This window comes from Callorhinchus milii, unplaced genomic scaffold (assembly GCF_018977255.1).
Source record: "Callorhinchus milii isolate IMCB2004 unplaced genomic scaffold, IMCB_Cmil_1.0 Scaffold1, whole genome shotgun sequence".
Lineage (NCBI taxonomy): Eukaryota > Metazoa > Chordata > Chondrichthyes > Chimaeriformes > Callorhinchidae > Callorhinchus > Callorhinchus milii.
In genome coordinates this window covers 115,836,962-115,860,919 of record NW_024704742.1, presented here as the reverse complement: position 1 = coordinate 115,860,919, position 23,958 = coordinate 115,836,962, and the positions used below count along the sequence as shown (strand labels likewise).

At 36.7% G+C, this 23,958-nt stretch overlaps 1 protein-coding gene across 1 annotated transcript in view; it reads right to left on the bottom strand.

Moving 5' to 3' along the window:
• Positions 1-23,958, bottom strand: part of fcho2 (FCH and mu domain containing endocytic adaptor 2) — an 88,160-nt gene that overhangs the window by 7,601 nt on the left and 56,601 nt on the right. The window contains exons 19-23 of the mRNA XM_042334660.1: positions 15,394-15,509; positions 12,196-12,325; positions 5,238-5,349; positions 1,499-1,654; positions 613-745 (exon numbers count right to left, since the gene is read on the bottom strand). Of these exons, the coding sequence (XP_042190594.1) occupies positions 613-745; positions 1,499-1,654; positions 5,238-5,349; positions 12,196-12,325; positions 15,394-15,509 (647 nt within the window). The remainder of the gene's footprint in view (positions 1-612; positions 746-1,498; positions 1,655-5,237; positions 5,350-12,195; positions 12,326-15,393; positions 15,510-23,958) is intronic.

Below are 23,958 nucleotides of genomic sequence, written 5' to 3'. Positions count from 1 at the left end.
ATTAGGTAAGCAGAATGTGTCCCTCCAGGGAGAGAGTGCACATTCTATTCCAACAAACCTATCTTTGAATTGTATACAGTTGGGGTACTGCTGGAATCTAACCAGCTAAAACCGCATAGCTTGCCATTGATATTGCTGTCTGGCAAGCTTTCCTGTTGTTGTCCAGCTAGGACCACCCTACCCCTTGGGGTTTTGGCTTGCATGATTGACAGGAGGTGGGCAGGATGACTTCCTGGCTCCGGTTACTGGTCTGCCCTTCCAGGTCGTGCTGATTGATGATCCAGGATGGCTGCACAGTCATCAGCAGGTATGCAGTAAACCTGGCTGGTTCAGGAGCTGGACTATTGAGAACAACACAGAGGGCTGGCTCGATTCCGACATTCCGTTGCCAAACATGCCACCTTGGAGCCAGTTCAACTCCAAGAAGACCCCGCTTACCTCCACCCCCAAGGAAGATATTTGGAATGTTCATGCATCTTCTACAGCAATATAGCTGGTGGTGCATTGGTGAGCTCCTGTCAAAACTGTACTTATGTTAGCTAGATAACCAGTTTTAAAGCATTTGTAACATTATATTCCATACATAATTGTTTGGTTTCTTAGTTGGCATACCTGATATTTTAGGATATCCACATTATAGTATGAGGCAGATGGATTCTGTTCAGCCAATTTCTTGAGGTAGGCAGTGAGAGTTTGCATGTTCATCCAGAAATCCTTTGTGTTGGAATCACTCTGTGATAGATCACTGAGTGACAGAAAAAAATGAAACAAAACAAAATGAAACAAAAGCATCTTAGATAAAGAGATGAGCTGTCATGATTTGCAAATCTTATTCACAATTAAATATAATAATCCTTGCATGTGATATAGTGCCTTATCACATCTTCGAGACATCTCAAAGTGCTTCACAGAATATACTGTAAAGTGAATTGACATTTTGTGGGCGAAAAACAGCAGCCAATTGTGCAGAGCAGTGTTCTTCAGACAGTCATGGATTGAAGTGACCAATTCATCATTATTATTTTATTGAAGGAATTACTACCTCCGTAAAAGCGATCTGCCAATTGACTAACAACCGGGTTCCTACTTACTGCTAGGTAAACAGAGGCGTGCGGAGTAAGGAAACTTGCCCAACATTTCGCCCTGCCGGGAATTGATAGGGAATTGATTGATTGATAAGTATAATAGGGAAGGTTTGAATAATTCGGAGAGCTTATGTCCTAAAGAGAAAAGATGAAGATATAAAGAGGAATATCATAAAAAGATATGAGGAAAGAAAAATAAGCAGAGTAGTGTGCTCCAGTGGAGAAGCAAGTACCAGCATAGGCTGGATGGGTGAAACAGCTTCCCTCAATGATTCTATGAACAAGGTTAATACAGTTTTATATTTCATCCTGCTGAACGTTTTACAATTATTAACTTTACAATACAATTAAACCAAATACTATAAATATAGATATGGACACCAAAATTCTGGAAGAAGAGTAGAAAAAATTACCTAAATACAAGCTGTGAATTTGGAAGAATTTGCTCAAGTTTGCTGGTATTCCGTATCCTAAAGGATAGCACTGCTGGCGATGGATTGCTGGTAAAGATTTTAATTATTCCACTTGGGAAAGACATGGTCATATCACCAGTAATTTTAACTATGCACCTGTAAAAAGAGCACAGAGTTAGACCTATAACAGATTTCTCTAGCTGCAGAATAGCAAGCCAAACAAACCAAAAGACAATTCATTTTTATTACTTCAGGTTCTCATAATGATTCCATCAAAGTACATTAAGTAGTAATGTAAATAACTTCCCTTTATAATAATTCAAATATTTTAAGCAAGTGTTTCAGAATTTCCTTTTAAATGTTAAATGCAACAGATTATGCCATAGCTACTTTAAAGGAGCAATTGAATTAAATCTGAGAAAGATGACGAAAAAGGTTGTTCAATCTTGATTTTTTTTTTAATGTGTTCAATTATTTTCTCTTCAATGGCAGTCTCTGCTCCTCGTCCCCAGCCTCCTCTTGCTGGGATGTGGTTCCACAGGCATTGGTTGCCTTCTGGTACCCCATCAATGTGCCCAGTGTTCATGTATGAGCTTTGACAGTGATTGCTGGCATGCCTCCTCTCACTTGGCAGACAGTTACACACAGCAACATATTACATTTGTGTAGCGCCTTTAACGTCTGGAGGACGTCCCAAGGACCTCATAGAGGGACCAGGATTAAGTACTTTAATTGGTTCTACCCTTCCTAACCTTGGGAAGGCTGGAGCCAATTTAGCCTTTCATGTAGCTATGGCTGAGACCAGCAAACCCAGCAAGCAAGGACCATGATTTGAACCAGCAAGTTGGCTTTGAACACAGGGAGAGAAGACATTGGGACATTGGCATCACGTTAAGTGTACATGTATTACAACCAATCATTTTACAGAATACACTAAAATCCCACCAGCCAGACCAATTGTGAGGGGTTGGGAAGGTGGGGGGGGGGAAGAAATTTGGCCTGTGAGATGGAATTCCCAGCTAAGTGTAATTACAATGCTGGTACTGGCATTTACCGGCTTTTTTCAGTGCCTAAAAATGCTTTACTGGCATTGTAATTGTTTGAATTCCATTAGCGGAAGATAATAAATAAGATTGAATCTGAGTGAAAGTTGATATCCCTGAAGGCCAGCAAGGATGGTGAGGCAGGGGTGCTTGCTAGGTGAGTGGGAATGTGGGAATCTACATTCATGTGGGTCTACGGAAAAATTTTTGGGCTCCATCCGGCTCAGTATGAATTCTGGATACCGGAGTCCAGTAAAACGGGGATTTACTTTATCCCTGTAATCTGAAACTGCAGACTTGATATTCTTATGCATTTCGTTTTTTTCCCTCCAAATTTAGAAATAATTTTAGCAATGAATTGTAACAATTACTTCTTTAACTCAATATATTTCAATAAAGATATACACCAAGAAAAAAAATCACATCAGAATCATACAGTTTAATATTCAATTGCAATAACATTTTAATTTTGTTACAGTAAAACACTTTAAAATAAACACTATAAAAACTTCTACCCAGAGCAAGTTAAAATGAACTAGGCATAAAAATGAAAAGAGAAAAGTTTAATTTTATTTTTGGTCACTTTTTCATCTTGTGAATGACAAATTTCTGCAAAGAAGGGTTTGGATTCAAGAACCCGAGGGGAGATGAGAATTTTATTTTTTTTTAACACAGAAAGTTGTTAAGAGTTTGGAATGCACTGCGTGAAAGCCTGTTGGAAACAGATTCCATAACAACTTTTAAAAGGGAATTGGCTCGGTACTTGAAAAGAAACAATTTGCAAAGATATGGGGAAAGAGCGGGGGAATGGGACTCATTGGGTAGCTCCATAGGCACGAATCGGCTGAATGCTGTAATATTTTATGATTCTTTGGCCAAAACAAATTCCTACACAAAATACATGTGAAATGGGACTTTATCTGCGTTGATATCAGCAAGCACTATTGATTACTACTTGTTTCAAAGACATACACCCAAGGCGTGTATGTTTCACTTAACAGTGAACATATGCATTAAAACGTCATGATGGCCCATATCCTGAAAAGCATGGTTCTTTTCTTGTCATCTTATCTTGGCGCTGGACGAATCAGAGCATGTTACAGCACAGCAACAAACCATTCAGTCCAACAAGCTGTGACAGTGTTTACACTACACACGAACCTCCACCCTTCCCAATTCCCTCTCGTATATCCCTATCCCATATCTCTTGTGTATGCAGTTAGGAGAGTTTTTTTAAAATAATAATTATCAATCCTTGTGTCAAGTCATTGGTACTCCAAATGGAAAACATTGAGAAGTGGAGAGCATGATTGATGTGGCAAATAATGATTAAAAGGACAAAATGATTTTGCTCCGCCACTTTATATGAAGTATAAAACGGAGGGAGGAAATCTTTTGTTTAATATTTTTATAAATGATCTGGAATTAGGAGTTATAATAATAATAATCCTTGCATTTGATATAGCGATTTTCACGTCTTCTAGACGTCTCAAAGCGCTACACAGAATAGAATGTAAAGTGAATTTGGCTGTATATTTGTGGGCGAAATGCAGCAGCCAATTGCGCACAGCAGTGTCCCACAAATAGTCGTGGTTTGAAGTGACCAATTTATTATTTTTTTATTTTCTTGAGTTGCAAGCGCAGTGGTTAAGTTTTCAGATGACACCAAGATAATGAAGGTGGTGGATTGCGAAGCTAAACAAGCTAGGTTATAGGAGGGTTTGAACATACTTTGGATTGGGCAGATTGGTGGCAGATGAAATTCAATATGGAGAAATTTAAAGTACTTCACACGGGGACAAAAAATTGTGGAAGAGACTATTATTTGAATGGAAGGAAAATAGTATGCATGGAAAATGAAAAGCATTGGGGGTCTTGATTGACAATAAATTGAAGCTCTCCCAACAATGCTCTGTGGCAGTGAATAAAGCAAACCAGATGTTGGGATGTATCAAAAGATCAATAGCAAGCCAAAATAGTGGGGTAATCCTGGCACTGTATAAATCATTGGTGAGACCGTACTTAAGAGTACTGTGTACAATTCTGCATTACAAAAGGATATTGGAGAAATCAAGAAGATACAGAGGAGGACAACCAAAACGATTGAGGGAATGGAGGGGCTGGACTATGAGGAGCAATTAAGTAAATTGGGCATGTTCACGCTGGAAAAGAGAAGATTGAGAGGCGACATGATCGCTGTCTTTATGATTCTAAAGGGGCTCGATAATATAGATCATGACAGGCTGTTTCAACTTGTCCAGAATACTAAAACCAGAAGACACGGCCTGCGATTGAAGGGGGGGTAAATTTAGAACAAATCTACACAAACACTATTTCAGTGAATAGTGAACCTATGGAGACGGTTGAAGCAGGAAGTGTTGATTCTTTCAAACAAATTAGATAGTTTTCTTTTAGGAAATAACATTATGGGATATAGTACATAGGTAGTTTGGGACAAATGTGCATGCGACCGCCAGGAAGATGGAAGGCGAACTACATGGACCTTAGNTTTTTTACACTGACCGTAGCTCAGGAGGGTTAAACTTTTTTTCAAGGTTTAATTTCCAAACTATGAAATCAAAATCTAATAGTTGAACTGATTCAATTAACTCATGTGTAATTTCAATAATTTTGGGTCAAATTTTCTGACATCCACAAGCAAGACAATTCTCAGCATTAGTGTTATTTTTACGTACTTAGTTGGGTCTGCCCCTTTGAAGTATGCATTAACTGATTCCGTAAAGGCAGTTGCAACTGGTAATGAATCCTGGCTCCCAAGGCTGATTGGGCTTGGTCCACGTGAAGTGCCTAAATCAATAAACAGATACAAGTATAAGCACACACTTCAATGTTCTTGTCATTTACAGTACTCTTTCTGTACCTTGAATCATTTTTAAGCTTTAAAATGTATGAAATCCCGCTTAGTAAAAGATTTCAAATTAACATCTTGGGAGNTTTTTTTACAGCAAACAGCTCACTTTTTAGTTAAATATTCTTAGCTGAATAATTATCAGCTATGGAAATCTGATAACCCAAACTAGTCGCTGTGAGATAAGGTCTTGGACCTTGGATAAATGCTGCAAAGAATTTAATTTTGTTTTAAACAATGTGAAGTATACCAGTTAAGCAAATGTCTGGCGATGCATATCTGCACTTTTGTAGATTGTGTAAACCCTTCTCCCATGTATGAATAGGGGTAAGAGCTTGGAAGTTTGTTAAATATCTGAATCAATATGCATAGTCCTAGCATTATGCAATGCAGTTCAAATTGTTGCTGTGCTTCTTTCTAGATACACATTGATGCACAATTCTAGGGTTATGTGGTGCAGTACAAATTACTGCTACTCTTTCATTATATATATCTGAATTGATATAGTCTTATTGATGTGTCCAGTATAAATTGCCATTAAGCTTCATTATACATACAGTTTGAGCATAAGGGCAATTCTTACTGCAACACATAATGCTAAAACCATTGAGTGCAGACAAAGAGTGCCGCACATAAAGCCAAACTGAGCACAAGTTTTTTGTAAACAGTAAGGTTAAAGTGACAGTTTTCACAACATTAGAAATACTGCATGATTTAATCTGGTGTAAATACACATTAAAAACTGCATCACAATCAGATAAGAACAATCTAAAAGTCAAATCAAATCCAGTTCATTTTGTCCCTTATTTCCAAGCTAGAATTGTAAACCATGTTTGAAAGTCTCAGTTTCAGTCTTAGCTATAGAAAGCTATGAAAATTCAAGAGCAAAAGCTGAATGTTTAAAATAAAATTTAAAAACCAATATCATTTGTGCAAAAGCTGCTGAAGAATCAGTATGTTGAAAGTCAGAAAAATATGTAAAATAAAAGCAAAAGGTTCTAAATCAAACTAGACCAGTTCTGGCCTTTATTCATTTGTAGCAAAAAACCCAATTTTAAGGGCTTTACATTTAATGTAACTACTCCACTTAGCTAAAAGGCTGCATGTACCTTATAAGCATCTAAATTAGCAACTACTCCTATGGAATACTAATGATTTTTTCACACATCCAATGACCACATTATTTATTTAATGCAATTATCAGGTTTTTGCATCTGTGGAAGCGAGACAAAAAAAACAGCAGGTTGCATCCAATCAGAATATAGTACACATCATCATATTGCTTTCTATTATAGTGCAATTACACTATTTCACACTGTAATTTTTGAAACATCCACAACTGTACTGAACGATGTTATCCACTGGTCTCCAAAGATCTTGGATCAATCCATGCTTCATTCACAACCTGTGTTAGATATGCGGGTGAAGGTTACTCCTTGAACCCTAAGAAAACGTTCTGATCTAGAGTCCATCCCAAATGTGCTGAACCTCTGTTTCACAATAATCAGTGCTGCTATTAGATCTAAACCTACAGATAATGCTTTGCAGAGATTTCTACTGATGGAATGCCACACTCTGAAGCAAAGAAAACATTAGCCAAAATAATCGCAATAGTGCAAATATATGAACAGAAGATCGTGTTTTTTCTCCAGCTCAGATTTCTCAAAGCTTACTGAAACACCGGGTCAGGAGAAAGCCACTTGCCCTTCGAGCCTGTTCTGCCAATTTATTTGATTATGGCAGATTTTTCAATTCAATTTGCCCATCACTTCTCCATATCCCTTAATAGTCTTCTTACTTCACAAGTATTTATCTCTCCCCCTTTCAAATATTCAAATAATTTCTGGATCCCAAAGCTTTCCAAAACAAAGAAAGAACTCAGTGCTTCGCAATATTTGAAGTTTTTCAACAAAGAACTGTGCCACAAAGAATCATACATGAACTAAGTCTTCTAAGTAGCAATAGGCACAGCTAATGTATTTATCCAAGGATATTTCAATACATTATTCCGTCTAATATAGAATCACTTAAAAATGTTAAACAGAACAGAATGCAAGTGCAAATTTACAGAACTTCCATTTAAATTCAAAACGAAATGTTCAGTGTTATCAGGGAGAAAAATAAATTGTTCTTTAGGGCTTGGATGTCTTTGAGCCCCAGCAATCTTCTTTAATATCTTATTTAAAATACACTAAATAAATTGTTAAATTTACATAGACTTTAAATCTGGGTTGTTGGGAAATTTGGTTGTTAAAATAAGTTCACAACTGCAAATGAGAGAAAATGTTACTTTGAAATAATAAGGTTAGGGTTATAAAGTGTCTGAAGATTAGATCAAGCTCTCATCAAGTACTGTACCTGCAGGTGTCTCACAGCGCTTCTCAAATGAAGGAAGTTTCCCAATGAACACATCATCATCTATTACAATTGAAACAAAAGCAGACACAAAGGGCGCACGACAGTGAGCGGATTTAAAAGCAAGGTCGTCAAGCAGTCAGAGGTTGCATTCAGTATGTTGGTGTGCAAATCCTTAATCCAATTAATTTCAGAGCAATAAAACTATACCACAACAAATTACATTTGTATAGCGCCTTTCACATCAGGAGGATGTCCAAATGGGCTTTTAAATTAAATTGTATTTAATTTACAATTAAATACACTCAAAGATTTGTTATGTTCATTTTTATATCACTGACATTTTGTCACAGCTTTTGCTTAGATAGAAAATAAACAATTTTGGTTAGATACAATTTTTATTCATGGGATTGATCAATGGTTAGTGACTATTTGGATGGAATGTACTAATGGAAATTGGGTTTGTTATTTATAACAATGTTACATATCAATAAGTTTCTAGTCATATTTTTCTCTGCATGCACTCTTTTGATAGGTATGTCTCCATGTAGATAATCATTCAGAAAAGGGAACCTTGGTGATTTCCCCCTCCCTACATCTGGAGACCTGAGAACAGTTGTAGAGCCTCAGTGCTATCCTGGATGAAATCTTTAATGTTCAATTTTGTATGGCTCAATGCTACTTACTAAGCATTTACCTATTAGATCATCAATGAAAGCATTTTTATTTTTATAATAATTATTTTGACTGAAATCCATCGGATCGAACCACTAAGAAATGGCACGAGTTGAAATTTTGCTGAATTACTAAACTCATTTTTAGCACAACAATGTTTGAAATGAACGTAACCTCTGCACTTTAGCACCAAAAAAAACATGTACAATGAATTTTGAAACACCACAATTTATACCCTGTGCATATGAAACATGGATTGGAATGATCTTGGAACATTCCTGCTTACTTGCACAAATGTTGAAACATGTTAATAGTTTTAAGAATTTGAAAATGCTTGTCAAATTTCTATTTTTTCCTGATTATTTAGAATGCGAATCACAACTACATTAGGCAGTAAACTCTGATTCCATATAGTATTTACCATAATATAATTGTTCTTTGTGCTAATTTACTCCTCTTATGCTGATAATGGTTACGCAATATTTTATTATACCAGTTCTCCAGATGAGCAGCCAATCATGCTACCAAATAGCTATATTCAGCAATGTTCTTAAAACCCCAATACTTCATCCATTAAAACAGGGTATTAAGATAAAAATCTTCACAACAAACCAAAGCCCAGTTCACCAAAGCCCTTCACTAATACTGCAGCAGAGGAAGACATGCAAGGCAAAGCACAACATCTTTATTGAAAATGTTACATTAAACCAGCAACTACTGACTGAAGAGAAAATATTGTTAATCCCTTCACCTATTATGGTCCAGAGCACAGCCTAGCCCATTGACATCTCCATAAATAATATCAATTAATTTATTGTTTGTTTGAAAAGAGATCCCTTCACGACTATTTTCTCATCATCCCCCACAACTGATGAAACCTGGTTTGACTATCAATGATGCTGTATTCTGGGTCTCAGTTTGGAGAATCACGTTCCGCAATCATATATGAAATTGTCTCCATTTTACAGTTGACATCAAATGCTGCTTACTTACACCAGAAAATTTTATTTTGTTGTATATTGAACAGTGGACAGCAGAAAGCAATTACAAAACATGATCATGAAGCATGATCATGTATTATGCCACCAGTATTAGTATAAAATGTTACAGATAAATATTTCACTAAAATTGGCATGAGCACATGCATCTTGGGTGTATTTTATAACAATTTGCGTATTTTGCATTTAAGAAAGGAAACGAGCACAAGGCAAATTAGGAGATTATTATTAATAAACATTGACTGTTTACTGAAATTAACCACTGACTGTTATGGAGAAACTAGTTTTCTATCAGATCACATTGTTCTGCTTATGGGTGAAGTGGCATACAAATAAGAGCTTTGCACTGTGCACACTTTTTTTCATCCCTGCCTGGAGTGCAGGATAGCCAATAATAACAGAAACATCTATTCTGTTTAAATACTAATAAGAACTTTACTTTTCCAAAGATACTTATTCTGAAAGTCCTCATATCGATACTTAGTGTTTTAATGTATTTTAGTCACTAGTGGAAAACCGTGTGATAAGTGGTTACAAAAGCTATTCATTTCACCAAGATTTGATAGTTCTAAATTTTCAGTTTACAGTGGGAAAGATAACCTTACAAAGTAGTTTTAAAATTGTGGTTTACTGCTAATGAGAAATCTTGGCTTTTGTACTTCATTTGAAAATTAGAACATATTGGAATGGAGAAGGCAGGATAAAGTAAGATTTACTCACTCATCCTTGTTTTCAACTCGCTTTTGGGTTTTAACTGTCTCCCTGACTGCTCTCTTGCTGTTCTAACATTGGATGTGACATGAAACGTTTCTTATCACAGCATTAAAATCAAGTTAAAGAACTTTCTGTCACAGTATTATAATCCTGATTCAACAAATTCTGGTTAAAAAAAAACTCCATTCTGGTCCTGGTCGCAAAGGTACACAGCAAACTCAGTGGGCATAACAATTAAGTGGAAAAATTACCAACAATAGCAGACATATGACCTCCAACAGCAAAGCTCATACGGAAAGGCTCACCAACTGAGGAAAAATAAACGCATAAAGACTATACAAAGAATTTTCAATTGAACTAAAGGGATTGTTTCAAACATTTTACATACCACCAGTTTGGACACAACAGATATAACTGAATCAGTAAGACATAACAGTATATCATATTACTTGTCTTTTTGAAAATTTCTAAATACAGTATCACATTGTAATACAATATCAACGTTTTAAGTCATTTGTTTTGGATGATCTATGATTACAACTATGTATGGAACACAAAAATATTATGTAATGATATTTTAAATTGAGAACACTTCTCAAAGTATTTGCAAACCTTTATACTTTGTTAAATCTTGTGAGGTGACAGTGCAAATCACATCTCTGAGTTCTGAAAGCAACACTGCATTGCTTACATGCAACATCATAACATTGTTCCACTGTTCACATTTCTCATTGATTAATATGCTATCTCAAGATAGTGAACAACAAAGTTAAGGGTAGCTGAACAGAATATCTCTGTTATGCTTCGGTTTCAAAACAAAAATAGATAAATGCACAAACGACTGCTATCCTTGCTTCATGTAATTTCTATGCAGCAGAAAAATGAAAGCTAATGCACAAATCAACAATGAAAATGTAATATTTTATTATACATAAAGAGCTTGAATAAATATGTGCCATGTGAAACACATTTGGCAACTTTTTTGTAACTCCTTGGAAAGGGAATTACAGGAGTGCTTAATTATGCAATTATCAACCACAGTTGGTTATTATTGACAACCAATATTGGTTGATTGGTTAATTAAATAAAAACTATGCTAACACATGGCCCATAATAGAACCCTGTGGACACTCATCCTTAAACAAATAGCAAAAAAAATCTTACATTTTAAATATTCCGTTAGTGCATTTTATTAGGAATCAATGCATGGCACAAAAAAGATATTAGCTATTTAAATAAGTTCTATAAATCTGTACTTATAGCTTTATTTAAACGTTACAGTGTCAGCAAGTTCTATTGCTTTTGCAAATACTAACTATGTTATCAAGTTCCCTTTCCTCCCTGACCATTTTTATGCTTCTTACTATCTAATGTCCAATAAGAAAACCAGGTGTCTTGTTCTAAATCATCCCTGGTCTGTTCCTGGTGATGCCACTTTTATATATATATATATACACACACACACACACACCAGAGTTCAGTCATTTGTGTTCTCTTCAGATGGAGAAATGTCTAGCCCACGTGCTGCCTATCCCTAATGATACAACAGAGGTTAAGACCTCATTATATTGGAAATAAGCAGTCTAACCAACTCTTGGCATTGCAATGTTGCTGGATCAATGCACCCATTACTCATGCTTTCCTACTATTCCATTACTAGATAATTAATTTTTCAGTCAGTTGATCCATAAATTGAGTTTAACAAATAATTGCTGCAAGCCTCTCAACTGCAACTAAGAACATACATTTGTGTTATTACAATACATAAATTCTATTATTATGAACAAAATTGTAATCTAAATTGCTCATGTTATTAATAGCAATCGAGATGTCAATTTGTGCAGTAGTTGGTGAGCTAATTTGCTGCATTACTTGGCATTTGTTGAAGTTGACAACTTAGGAATTTGAAGCTTTCAGCTGGAGACTTGTCTGCATTCCTTTAAAGGTTGGACAGCTAATGATGCTTTGTATGACAAAGACACATTATTGGGTTCACGTTTAAACAAAAACTAAGCCCCATCAACCTTTTAAATGTGTACTTACCAACTGTTGGCGTTGTTGCTGCACTTAAAGATGCAGAGGAGCCAATTGAGGACGTGCTTTCTGCACGGGCCAGTGGAGCGACAGGAGGTGGACTGGTCGATGTTACTGCTGGTGGACTGAATGATCTTGACTGTAAAATAAAATCGGGTGAAAAATCTAACTAAATGCAAATGCCTCTACAATATATTCAATGAGGATATCAAATAACAAAACTGTAACATAGTTGAAACCAACAGTAATTGGACAATTGTGTACAATAGAAAAGCAGTCCAATGAACACATTCTACTAACTTTTTTAAGCTTAGTGTAGTTTTAAAAATTTTAAAACCAAAATGCAATGCCAATTAATTAAAATGAAGGTTGTCAAAGTTATCTGCACATTTTAATGACAAATCAAGTGCCACAAGTATATAACAAATCTCTCTTGTATGCAAATGTAAATAATTGGCTGGCTCTGATGATTTGAACGGCCTTTGCTTATTCCTATTTTTACTATTCGGAATGATCTGATTGATTTGATCTGAGGCATTTTGAGGTACAATTGCCAGCTTGGCCCAGTTGATAGCATTCTTGCCTCAGAGTGAGAAGCCTGTGGGTTCAAGCCTCACACTGTGAACCGGTTCACAGGTTTATCCTCCCAATGCATTACTGGGGGAATGCTTCATTCTGAAAAGTACCATCTTTCAGATTAGACTCAAAACCAACTTCCCATTTGTCTGTTCAAGGGGACACTAAAGATCCCATGGCAATCTTTGACAAGAGAGGGCAGTTTCTCCTGGTGTCCCGGTCAACAATTCACCAGATAAAATATTGGTCATTCGTTTCATGTCTGCTTGTGGAACGTTTGCTGCGGGTGAGTTGGCTTTCTCATTTTTTTTCACAAATACACAGTCACTACACTTCACAGTAAATCATGTAACGCTCTTTGAGACATTTCAACTCCACAAGAGCAAGTATTATAATTTATTATTCTAAATAATAAAGGAAACTGGCAAGAAGATATAAACTCAAAATTAGAGCATGACAGTTAGAACTGGTTAGAAGTGACTTCAGAAAATATATGGAAGGTTGTAAAAAATGGAATGCACGCCCCAGAAAGTTGTAGAGGTAAAAATAATTGGAATGTTTAAAATGAAAGGTGAATTCTTTGGAAATAAGACAACTAATATGCTTGGTAAATAAACAGGGAAACTGGGTTTTAAAAAATTCTGCGATGATTTAAAAAATTGATAAGAATCAATGATCCGAATAATCTTGTTTCCATGTTCCAAATTACATTCAGTGCAAATAAAAAGAAACTAAAACTCATGCAACATTTTTCTACAAAAAAAAATGAATAAATTGTATCTGGCTTTGATCTCCACATTTACTCAGAAAAATAATGCAGCAAGATGCTTGAGGCTTGAAGATAACCACTCTCTTAAAGAAAAGAAAATCTTGGGAGAAAGGGAAAACATATTAAATTGTGATAGAAAAATAACATGTTTGAATTGGATATAGAGCAAGCACACACAAAATATTTTTGAAGAAAATATAAAAGAAGATGAAGCAAAATTTGCAGAGTAATAACACCAGACACAAAAAACAAACTTTTCTGGAAGGAATTAACTGAGAAAAATGGAATGGAGCTGGAAATTGAAAATAAAATTTATGCATTAGTTGCTCCAAAGTTCTGGGTTATAAAGGAAACATTGATCAGGTATGTCAGAGCATATTTCCGCTGAGCAAGATTTTTTTTAAAATTGGTGCATTACATGGACTCATAGATCATATCAAACTCAAGACATCAATTTAAAATGGCAGAAATTTCAGCTCTTAACTGGTCTCATCAGAAAAAGGTACTGGGACACTACTCCAGTACTGTACCCTGTTTACACAACTAATTTGGTTTGTTGAGACTGAGCAGCTGCCTGCAAATGCTTGTACACGTTACTCACTGCAAACTTTCACAGGAAAAACTCCGACCTTCTGGGTCATAAGATTAATTTTGCTTTACGGCTAAGTAATTCAAGGTTTGGTGGTTTAGACAGCCTGGTGCCACAGAACTCAACTGCTTTGTCCCCAAATGCGCATACATAGTTAGATTGTCAGCAGGTTTCGCATTTGGGGACAAAGCAGCTGAGTTCTGTGCCAAATGCGCATACATAGTTAGATTGTCAGCAGGTTTCGCATTTGGAGGTGTAATCAACATCAGTTTTGAGGTAAAGGAAATTAGACATGTATAAAAATAATTTGAAAATTTTTTTTAAACTAAAAACTTCCTTCCTTTCCCAGAATTGTGGTGGATTCGCAGGGAACAACAACTTACATTTATATAGCGCCCTTCATGCTGGGTAGCATCTTGGGAGTGCTTAACATTGGCAGAGCTTGACGCTGAGCTGGGGAAGAGGGAGGAGGCACGGTCGAAGAGGAAGGTCTTCAAGTATGATCTGAAGACAGGGAAGGAGGGTCAAGGCGGACGGATGGAGGGAGAGAGATCCATAGTTTTGGGACGTAATGGGTGAAAGCATAGCCTCGTTGGTGGAGTTGTAGTAGTGGGGACAATGTAGTAGGCCGGAGCCAGGGGATTGAAGGTGGCAGGTAGTGGAGTGGGGTATAAGCAGGAGAGTTAGGAAGGTGCCAGGGCATGAAGTAATTTGTATACGTGTGAGGATCTTGAAATCAATCTGTTCTGTAATACAGAGCCAGTGGAGCCTGGTAAGGATTGGGGTATTGGGGGTACGGAGTTTGGTGCGGGATAGGATATGGGCAGCAGAGTTTTGCAGTAGTCAGTGGCCACATTCCTGAGTGTATATGTATTTTAATTTACAGCAGGCTTTCCCTACTCGACTGACTATAAATTTGGACAAGGTCAGCAAGTTTATTCTGTTATTTAAAAAAACACCTTAATCTTCATTCTTTGAACAACTTTCAGATATGAAATAAACCATCCAAAAGATGGGAGTGACAACTGAATATGCTCTCTACATGGGTTTGGCACTACACACTACCCATCACGATTGGTAAATTTATCAATAGAGAATCACCTCCAACACTCATTAGTAGCTATAATGTGTTAAACCAAAAAAGGTCAAAAGTACTAACTTAGCAACATCAAATATTGTTATTACCAGTGCAAAGTAAGAATAATCATCAGATATCATCACAAAATTTTCTTCCAGATTTTTGTAGGATTAAAAAACTTAAATAGGACCTTACCATTTCATCAATTCCACCCAATTTTCCTGAAGAAAGCTTTGGTCGAGAAGCAGGCCGAGGTGGTGGCACAAGGCCACCTGCATTGTGAGGAGTGGTAGGCCTTGCAGGTGGTGATACTATTTGGGGGAGGCAGAAAAAGACAAGTAATGCACACACAAATACAAAATAAAAAGTACTCGAGATCTCTTTTCCAACATTTCAATTTGCGCCATTTATTACATGGAATGCACATTTCTATTTCATTATATATTGAAGCTTTGACCGAATGCCCCATCTTAATGTCTTGGAAGTGGATTCTGAATCAAGTCGATGTCAACATCTGTAGTATATTAGCTTTTATTTACATTCAAATGGAATGCTTAACCATTTTTTAAAAATCTCAATATTCAAAATTCCCATGTGGAACATTCACAAGTAAAGCAGTGGACACTGCTCTGCATACGAGCCATTCATGGAGTTACAGAAATCACCCACGTAACTCAGGTCTATTTTACCATATAATATTTTTAATCAATAACCCACAAATAATATTCAGAACCAGTTTGCTCATACCCACTATCAATTAGAAGGAAACTACACAAACTAAGATGGCATAGAATCCTTCCAGCTAAAAGACAAAAATGACTCATCTCATCAGCTGGGGTTCAAGAGCTGAAAGGCAAGTATCTGCTGCATTTCACTTTGCCACCTAGTTCCTTTGTTCTGTTTAAAGTTACTTATAATAATGTACTTTAGAAACGGCCATTTGTTTAATTTTATCTTGTGAAGTTCCTTCTTGCCCCTTTAGAAATGTTAGTTTTCATAATGGTAGAATTATTAAAAATGACCATTTTCATATTGTGAGAAACATTAACCTGTACTGTACTTTGCAATAAAACAAGACTCAAGATTTTGATAAGTTCTGAGTTTGAAACATAATTCAATAACTTCTTTTTCCCCTGAAGATATCAACTTCACAATTGTACATTTTGCTTACAAATGGTGCTGATATCTACTGTCCTCTGACAACTCCCACCAATCATGGAGACACAAACTATAGAAACTGACAGACCGAAGAGGTAAATGCCACTTTTATGGGTTCAAAATATTCCCACGCTAAAGCGGGAAAGCAGTTCTCAATTTGGAGTTTGAAATTCTACTTCCATACACTAATTGTAAATGTTAGTATTGGTTGGAGTAGCTTAGCTTGTTTGGTTGAGTTCTAATACACTCTGCTCCAAGTGTGTCAGAAGTAGATTTTTGTATCCATGATCCTCCACACACTGAGTTCTTGAACTTTGCCAAAAAGAGAAGAAATTACAGGAGATGATCTCTTCCACTTCCAAGCAGAGTGGTATTGTCAGCAAATGGGAGCCAATTATCTGACAATGGTATGGCATGTCTATGACAAGGATCAGAAAAAACTTGTCTTCAAAAAAAATCTAAATTTAAATTATACTGTATAGATAATACAACTTTGTTTTGTTCCACTTAAAACTAAATCGATTTGCTTACCTGTGCTGGCACTATTAAAAGGGAATACTGATGATCTGATCTTAGGTTTCTGCTAATTTTATTCTTGAACTATACAGTGGAAGATCTGCAAGAGCACCACAAAGGTTCCAGCCTCCCAGTGCTCCCTCCCTCCCTCCTTCATTCCTTCCCTCCCTACACTTGCCAGGTCAGACTCTGCACTTCCTGATTGATATTGCTAAGTTGACTGCTCTCCATATGGAGCAGCAAGGTGCAACATCATTTTTTTTTCTTACTCAGAATCAGCCAACAACACCAGGCCCTTTTAGGCTGGTATTTTATAGATTTGTTACAATCCAGACCTCCCTCCACTCATTGCAGCCTTATTATGAAAAAAAAGCATTTTTGCTGTAGAAATGTGCATTACCCCCGACAGACCTCATGGTCTGAGAAACATGGTTCAGTTAGTGCCAGATGCTAAAGCAGTAGCCAACCCGTGGCCCATGGGACTACCAAGAAGTGGCCCGCCGGACGTTCACACTAGTCTAAGCGAGTCAGTTCTAAATCAATGTTTTGTTTCCAGTTTTGTTTCTTGATTGATGGCACAAATCAAGAACAATTATTTTGTTGGCTGACCAAAAAAGTTTGCCACCATTATGCTAAAGTATAAACCATTTGAGGAAATAAATTGAAGCTACTCAAACTTATTTTGCTTAGGCCCTTAGAACGTGTCCAACCAAAAGGATTTTCAACTAACTTGACTGATTATACTAAAATTTTAATCACAGAAGTAAAACTGCAATAATTTATTACATTATTGAATATCATATTTATAACATTATTTGGAAGTCCTAATTAATGATACACAAGGTGAAAAAAATCAAATTTTTTCTAAATTAACGTAAAGTTTGTTAAAGGTTCAGAACATTTTCCACTCCTAGTTAAAAAAAATCCTTACAAGCTGAATTCACCTTTCCCACAAATGACAATATGACACCTGCATATCACCTGTTGCCCTACCTGATCCTGAACAACACTGGAGTACTAGGAGAGCAGCAGAAAAGGGAATTACTCTACTTACAAAACACACTACCTTTTCTGCCAATTAGAGGCTGAACTTTACATGCTTTTTTTCAGACACCCCTTAAACACCACCCCCCACCCCCGCCACACACACACAAGCAAACGTACGCAAAATTAGTTCGGAACATTCACTTGAATTGAGACTCAAAATGTGAGCGCTCAGATGCCTCAACTTTTGGTCACGTAATGCCAGTTTTGAATTCATCCAAACTATTTTTGTTTTAAACACTAGGAAACCATATTAAGGGAAGACAAGGGCACAGTCCAAAAATACTAAGCGTACAGTCGGGGTACAAATCATGCTTGCCATACCATTATTTAATCGAGCGACCATAGGTGTTAAACTAATGTCCACTGACTGAGGTGTAGAGATGGAAAAACTTTCTGATCCAGTGCCATTTTCTTCAATGGATAATCTCCTATGACCTGAAAAATCATCCTGAAGGTCACTTCGATCATCAGATGTGTCGCTGGAAGATAATTCAATAGAGGCCACTGGAGCATTGGAGCTGTTTGAAGTTTTAGAATGTATTTCTTCCTTCAACTGCAAGTTCAAAGGTTTGCTTGGAATTAGTTCATCATTAAATGAAATCCACTGATTCCGTGAAGTGGGAATGGGAGGAGGACCATTTAAGGTCTTTGAATTTGTCACTATACTAAAATCTGAGTCAGGCACAAGGTTGTCAGAGATGTCAGGACTACGACTCTTAGACTCGTAGCTTGGTTGATGTTTCACAGAGGACTCAATTTCTATACCCCAAGGTAAAACAGGATGACTCGACAATGTGGAGCTCCCTTCAGGCCATGTTAATTCAGCTGAAGGAAAAGGGAGAATTGAAAGCTTGGAGAAGGTGAAAGCTTAGAACACATATGCATTAGAAAGGAGTGTGATATTAATTTATAGAGACAAGTGTATTTTCACATTTCTCAGCAGGGCTAGTAGTGATGAAGTTTTTTTAAAAAATCATGCAAATATTAAAACATTTAGAACATTAATCGATTAATAAACTGAGCATATTAATTCAAGTTATCAATTTTAAACAAACTGCACCATGTTAAACTAATATCACACACCTTTGTCAGTTAGCAAGCAGAAGATTCCCACAGGAGGAAAACAGAACTCTAAATTCGTTTAAGAATAATTACCTTCAACTATAACTTAATAGATGGAATGGAATTTAATGGAACAACACTTCACTGGCTCAATTATATGACTATTTTGATACATTAAACTTTCTTAGACAATAGAACATGCCAGAATTAGTTAATGGAGTAGAATTTTTCTATAGTGAAATAAAATGATACTTTTTTGGTGTCCAATTATTCATTTAGTGTTCCAATGTCATTAGAAGAAACTGATCAACTCACTGCTGTAAATTACAAAAGTGCTGTAAAAGATCTAAGAATGTAAAAATGAGTAAAATCAAAATCAATTTTGGAATTAATTTTGAACCCATTAAGTATTTGATTACATTTCCAGGATAACTATTAGCATACAGTACCCAAGAGAGCATTTACCATGCAATCAACAAGTTGATATTTACTATACCCTTATTTTGCATCAACTTTCATAGGAGGCGAGCAAGTTTTTAAGAGTTTTCATTCCATTGGTAATTTTGAAAATTAAACTAAAATTAATCAAGATATTTCTCATTTAAGAAGATTCTACAGACAAACTCAAAAACTATCAACTCAGCGTAGTTCTATTTCCTCTGTGAAGCTCTTGTCAAAGAGTCCCAAATTTTCCTTCTTAAAACTACTCTGCTGGGTAATTACTGGGTAATCACTCATCAAAACACATTTCATTCCATGCCTTTCCAATGCACAATTAGTTAATTTACCTGAAGAAAGCACTGCATGTACCTCTGAAGCGCTAGAAAGATGCGGATTGATTGTTGTAAGGGAGTGAAGAGCTGAGAGAAAATGTTAAGAAAAACAAGAAAGAAGACAGAAGCAAAGCAATTAATGAAATATTGTCAACAAGTTGAATTTGAAAAATGCAAAGTTTGAATGTGCAACACATTGAATCATTTCCCATGAAGAACTCACTGTGTGAGCTGGATTTAATTGAGACTGTGAAGTTCAACAACACCATTTCCAAAGTACACGGTGAAATCTGAATGGTAAGTTTCTTCAAGGTTAACAGTCATAGCAGAATATCTCTTCAAAATGTGCAGGAGCCAATACAATACAACAATATGAATAATGCAGATCCTCAATTATTTATCTCTGAATTCATTTAATAATCATTACTAGAGCTGAAAATATGCTATGCTGTTTTGTACTGGACTAGGAAAACAATTCAGTTAATCAGCCATCCTTAAATAAAGTTCAGTCACAAGTCTCTTGCCTACACTATACTGCACTGTGTGTCAGCTTTGCTCAGTTGGTAGAGCTCTTGCCTCGAAGGTTGTTAGTTCAAGCCTAACATCAGAACTCGGAACTCATTTAGCCTAGGCTGACCCTCCAATGCAGTGTTGGAGGTGTGCTGCATTGTTTGAGGTACCATCCTTTGAAAGAGACATTATCGTCTGCAAATCAGCTTCTGCGATTGCCTAAAACTTTACACTTTACAGCATATCCTGTGACACGCTATGAGATATCCTCCAAACGTGAAAGGAGCATATCAAATGTAAGGATCACTATTTATTATTACATTGGCAGATAAATGATAGCAACATTTGAAATGGAGGCTGCTTATGACCAATTTACATTTCCAAGAAGAATACTTCATCGATGTGTTATAGGGCTCTTTACAGGTATGAGCTGTTATGAACAGAGGCACCATGTCCTGAAAGGCCTTCCTCTGTCATAAAATTTCTATTTGTATGATAGGCTTTCACCAGGAGAACAAATTTGGACAATACATAATCACCAATGATGAATTCCATTAATTCAAAGTCTTAATGCAATGCACAACAATAATTAGTGGGGATTTTGTATTATAACTGGAATCAAGTGTCACTTTTGAAGGGTCTGGCATATCATGAACTTTCACAATATTATTGCAACCAAATTACTTCAGTGTAATTTTTAAGTTGAGGAACAAACTTGAAACTTAGATCTTGTCGTGGCATAAATTGATTACCTACTATTGCTCTGGTCATCATTCTTTGAGAAAAGTTCAACCTCTAAAAATTAGAAATTCTATCAGCGGTCCACAGAGTAATACTGTACCTTCGATAAATTTATATCCTTGCACATATACTTCTGGTTGTATCCTCTTCCCCCATCCTCTTCATTATAAGGCATATTTTTAAACTGTACCCTTAATTCTATAACTGAAGGAAGTAGCAGAGACAGAAATACCCCCTACCCACACAAATATGAATACCTCCAAAAAGCACAAGCTTGCAACAAGAATCGAGACTGATTGCAAACTGCTTTCTATGCAGAAGTTATACTTCTTTCATGGAAGAAAGATACACATCTCAAACAATCCAGCATTCTTCCTCAGACATTTCAAAGAAATAGATAATAGTGGTTCTGACAATAATAAAATATTCTTTGGATTTGATAGTTCTGATATATTGATCACTGCAAAGCAACTATTATTGTCAATATAAACACGAAAGTTGGTGTCCTTTGTCCAAAGACAAGTAAACAGACTAATTTGCTCAAGACAGGACTTGGCAGCAAAATAGTCAAGTTGATGGTATCTGTGACATTTTAATTTCATGAAAACTATCCTTTTTTTAACATGTAAAGAAAATTGTTTACTGCGCCAATTACTGGGTAACAAACAGTAAGCAATGACCACCCACCCATCCACATATGCATAAACACTTAAAAGTGGCGATCAAGATAGGAGCAGGAAAAGAAAACTTGAGATGCAGATTAGACCAAGGTCTTTATATGGTATGTGATGGAGTAGAAAACTCTATGATGGAGTAGAAAACCTGATGAAAATAGCAAGTACTGACCAACACATGCATATTTAAAATAGGTTAATTGCATTTCTTACGTAAAGATTGAATGGGAAAATTTAAATCCTGCTTATATAGGCAAGCACATATATAGATAATGTAAATTACCCATTTAAAATTCTGATTTTTATAATACTTTGGTAGGTTAGGGATATTACAGTAATAGTTATCTGGGTGTTAGAGTAACTTTATTACTGCAATATATTTGAAGTGCTTTGAGACATCTCGAAGACGTGATAATGCGCTATATTATATTATGCATTTATTTCAGCATCATGGTATAGTGCGTGACCAGTCCAGAGAATGGAGTATCTTCAGTCTAAGTGTAAGGTCAGAAGTGACTTTTTAAAGACTTTTAAAGGGCAGGTCCACGAAGATTAAGTAAGGAGGAGAGGCAGTGTATGAGGATGGAGTGGTCGACAGTGTCGAAGGCGGCAGAGAGGTCGAGGAGGACAAGGAGGCAGAGGGAGTCCTGATCACAGATGTTCAGAATGTCATTAGTGACTGACCAGGGCTGTTTCTGTGCTGTGGGCAGAAAAGAGCGGAGCTGGGACGCGACGACTTGTTCCAGGACCTTGGAGAGGAATGGAAGTTTAGAGATGGGGCAATAGCTGGAGAGGAGGGATGGATAAATGTTTTTACATTTAAATGTAAATGTCCCTTAAATCTGCCTCTCATTCAGTAGCTTGTGCTAAGTTGCAATGTTAAGTTTCTAGTCTTTCGTTTCTTCCACAGTCCGTTTTAATATAGTTATTTTTCTTCTCCCTTTAGCCCTCTCTTCACTGCCATGGAGAGTAATTCTCTGACCAAGCTACTTATTCCAGCACCTCCTCAAACAGGTTGCTGAGGCACGCGGGATTGGCATGGATATCCCTCCAATTTTATAACTCTCTCAGAGGAACTCAATTCATCTAATCTCCCTGCCCAAGTGAAGGCAGGAGAGAGAAGACTGGAAAGAGAGGGGGGAGGGAAATGTATATGTGCATCCCCGGGTCATTCACCACACAAAGACCTGCAGAGAAAGACAAACCTGTGTCACCTTGAGGCCAACTCATCTTCAAGGAAACCCTGCTTACCTGTGTCAAAAACTTTTGTGTAGCAAAATTATAAGTCATACACTGGCATTTTAAAAATCAACAATTTACATAAATAATTACTCATTAATTCTCCAACATCTGCATCAAATGTTGCCACCAGGAACTCAAGGCCGAAGCAGTTCAACTGTGTTTTTAAGCTACTTCTACCTGACTCAGATAATGCATCTCAATCCTACCTCACAGAAAACACATATTTGTCCACCGTCTATCAAAGCAACATCTTACAAAAAAGGGTTGCTCAAATGAATCTGGGAAGTTTGGCTTATTGTGGAGTCCTGTAGTTCAGTGGTTAGAGCACTCACTTTGCAAGTGAGACACCTGGGTTCAATTCCAGGCAGGGTGAAACCTTGGGCAAGTTTCCTTACTCCACATGCCTAATAATAAATCCTCCAAAAAAACAAAAACAATAATAAATTGGTCATTTTCAATCTACGACTGTTTGTGGAATATTGCTGTGCGCAATTGGTTGCTGCGTTCGCCCACAAATATACAGTCAATTCACTTTACAGTGTGTTCTGTGAAGCGCTTTGGGACGTCCTCCCGACATGAAAAGCGCTATATCAAATGCAAGGATTATTATTATTTATTATTATATGGATGTGTTGGTCACTGTTTATGGCAACTGTATATTTTGTTTGGTCAGCTGGGTGTTTGCAACATAAGAGACCCTTCATTATGCTTAAGAATATTCAAATTGACTGTTCCACATATACATGCCACCTCTGAATGGAAATTTCTATGTGTCTGGAATGGAATGTGCACTCTCCCCTGAAGGGTCACACCCCACTTACCTAATTCCAGAGAGTATTAGGTGTAGGTTGGCAAGAGCCAACGCTCAAGGACTCCAGAATGCACACCAGGGTACTGCTGGAGTTTACCTAGTTAAAATTTCATAGCATGCCATCGAGAGCACTATCTGTCAAGCTTCCCATTGCTTGTTTAGCTGGGACAATCCTACCAGTCAGGGCTCTGAATTCCAAGGTTAACAGAAGCCAAGTGGGAAGAAT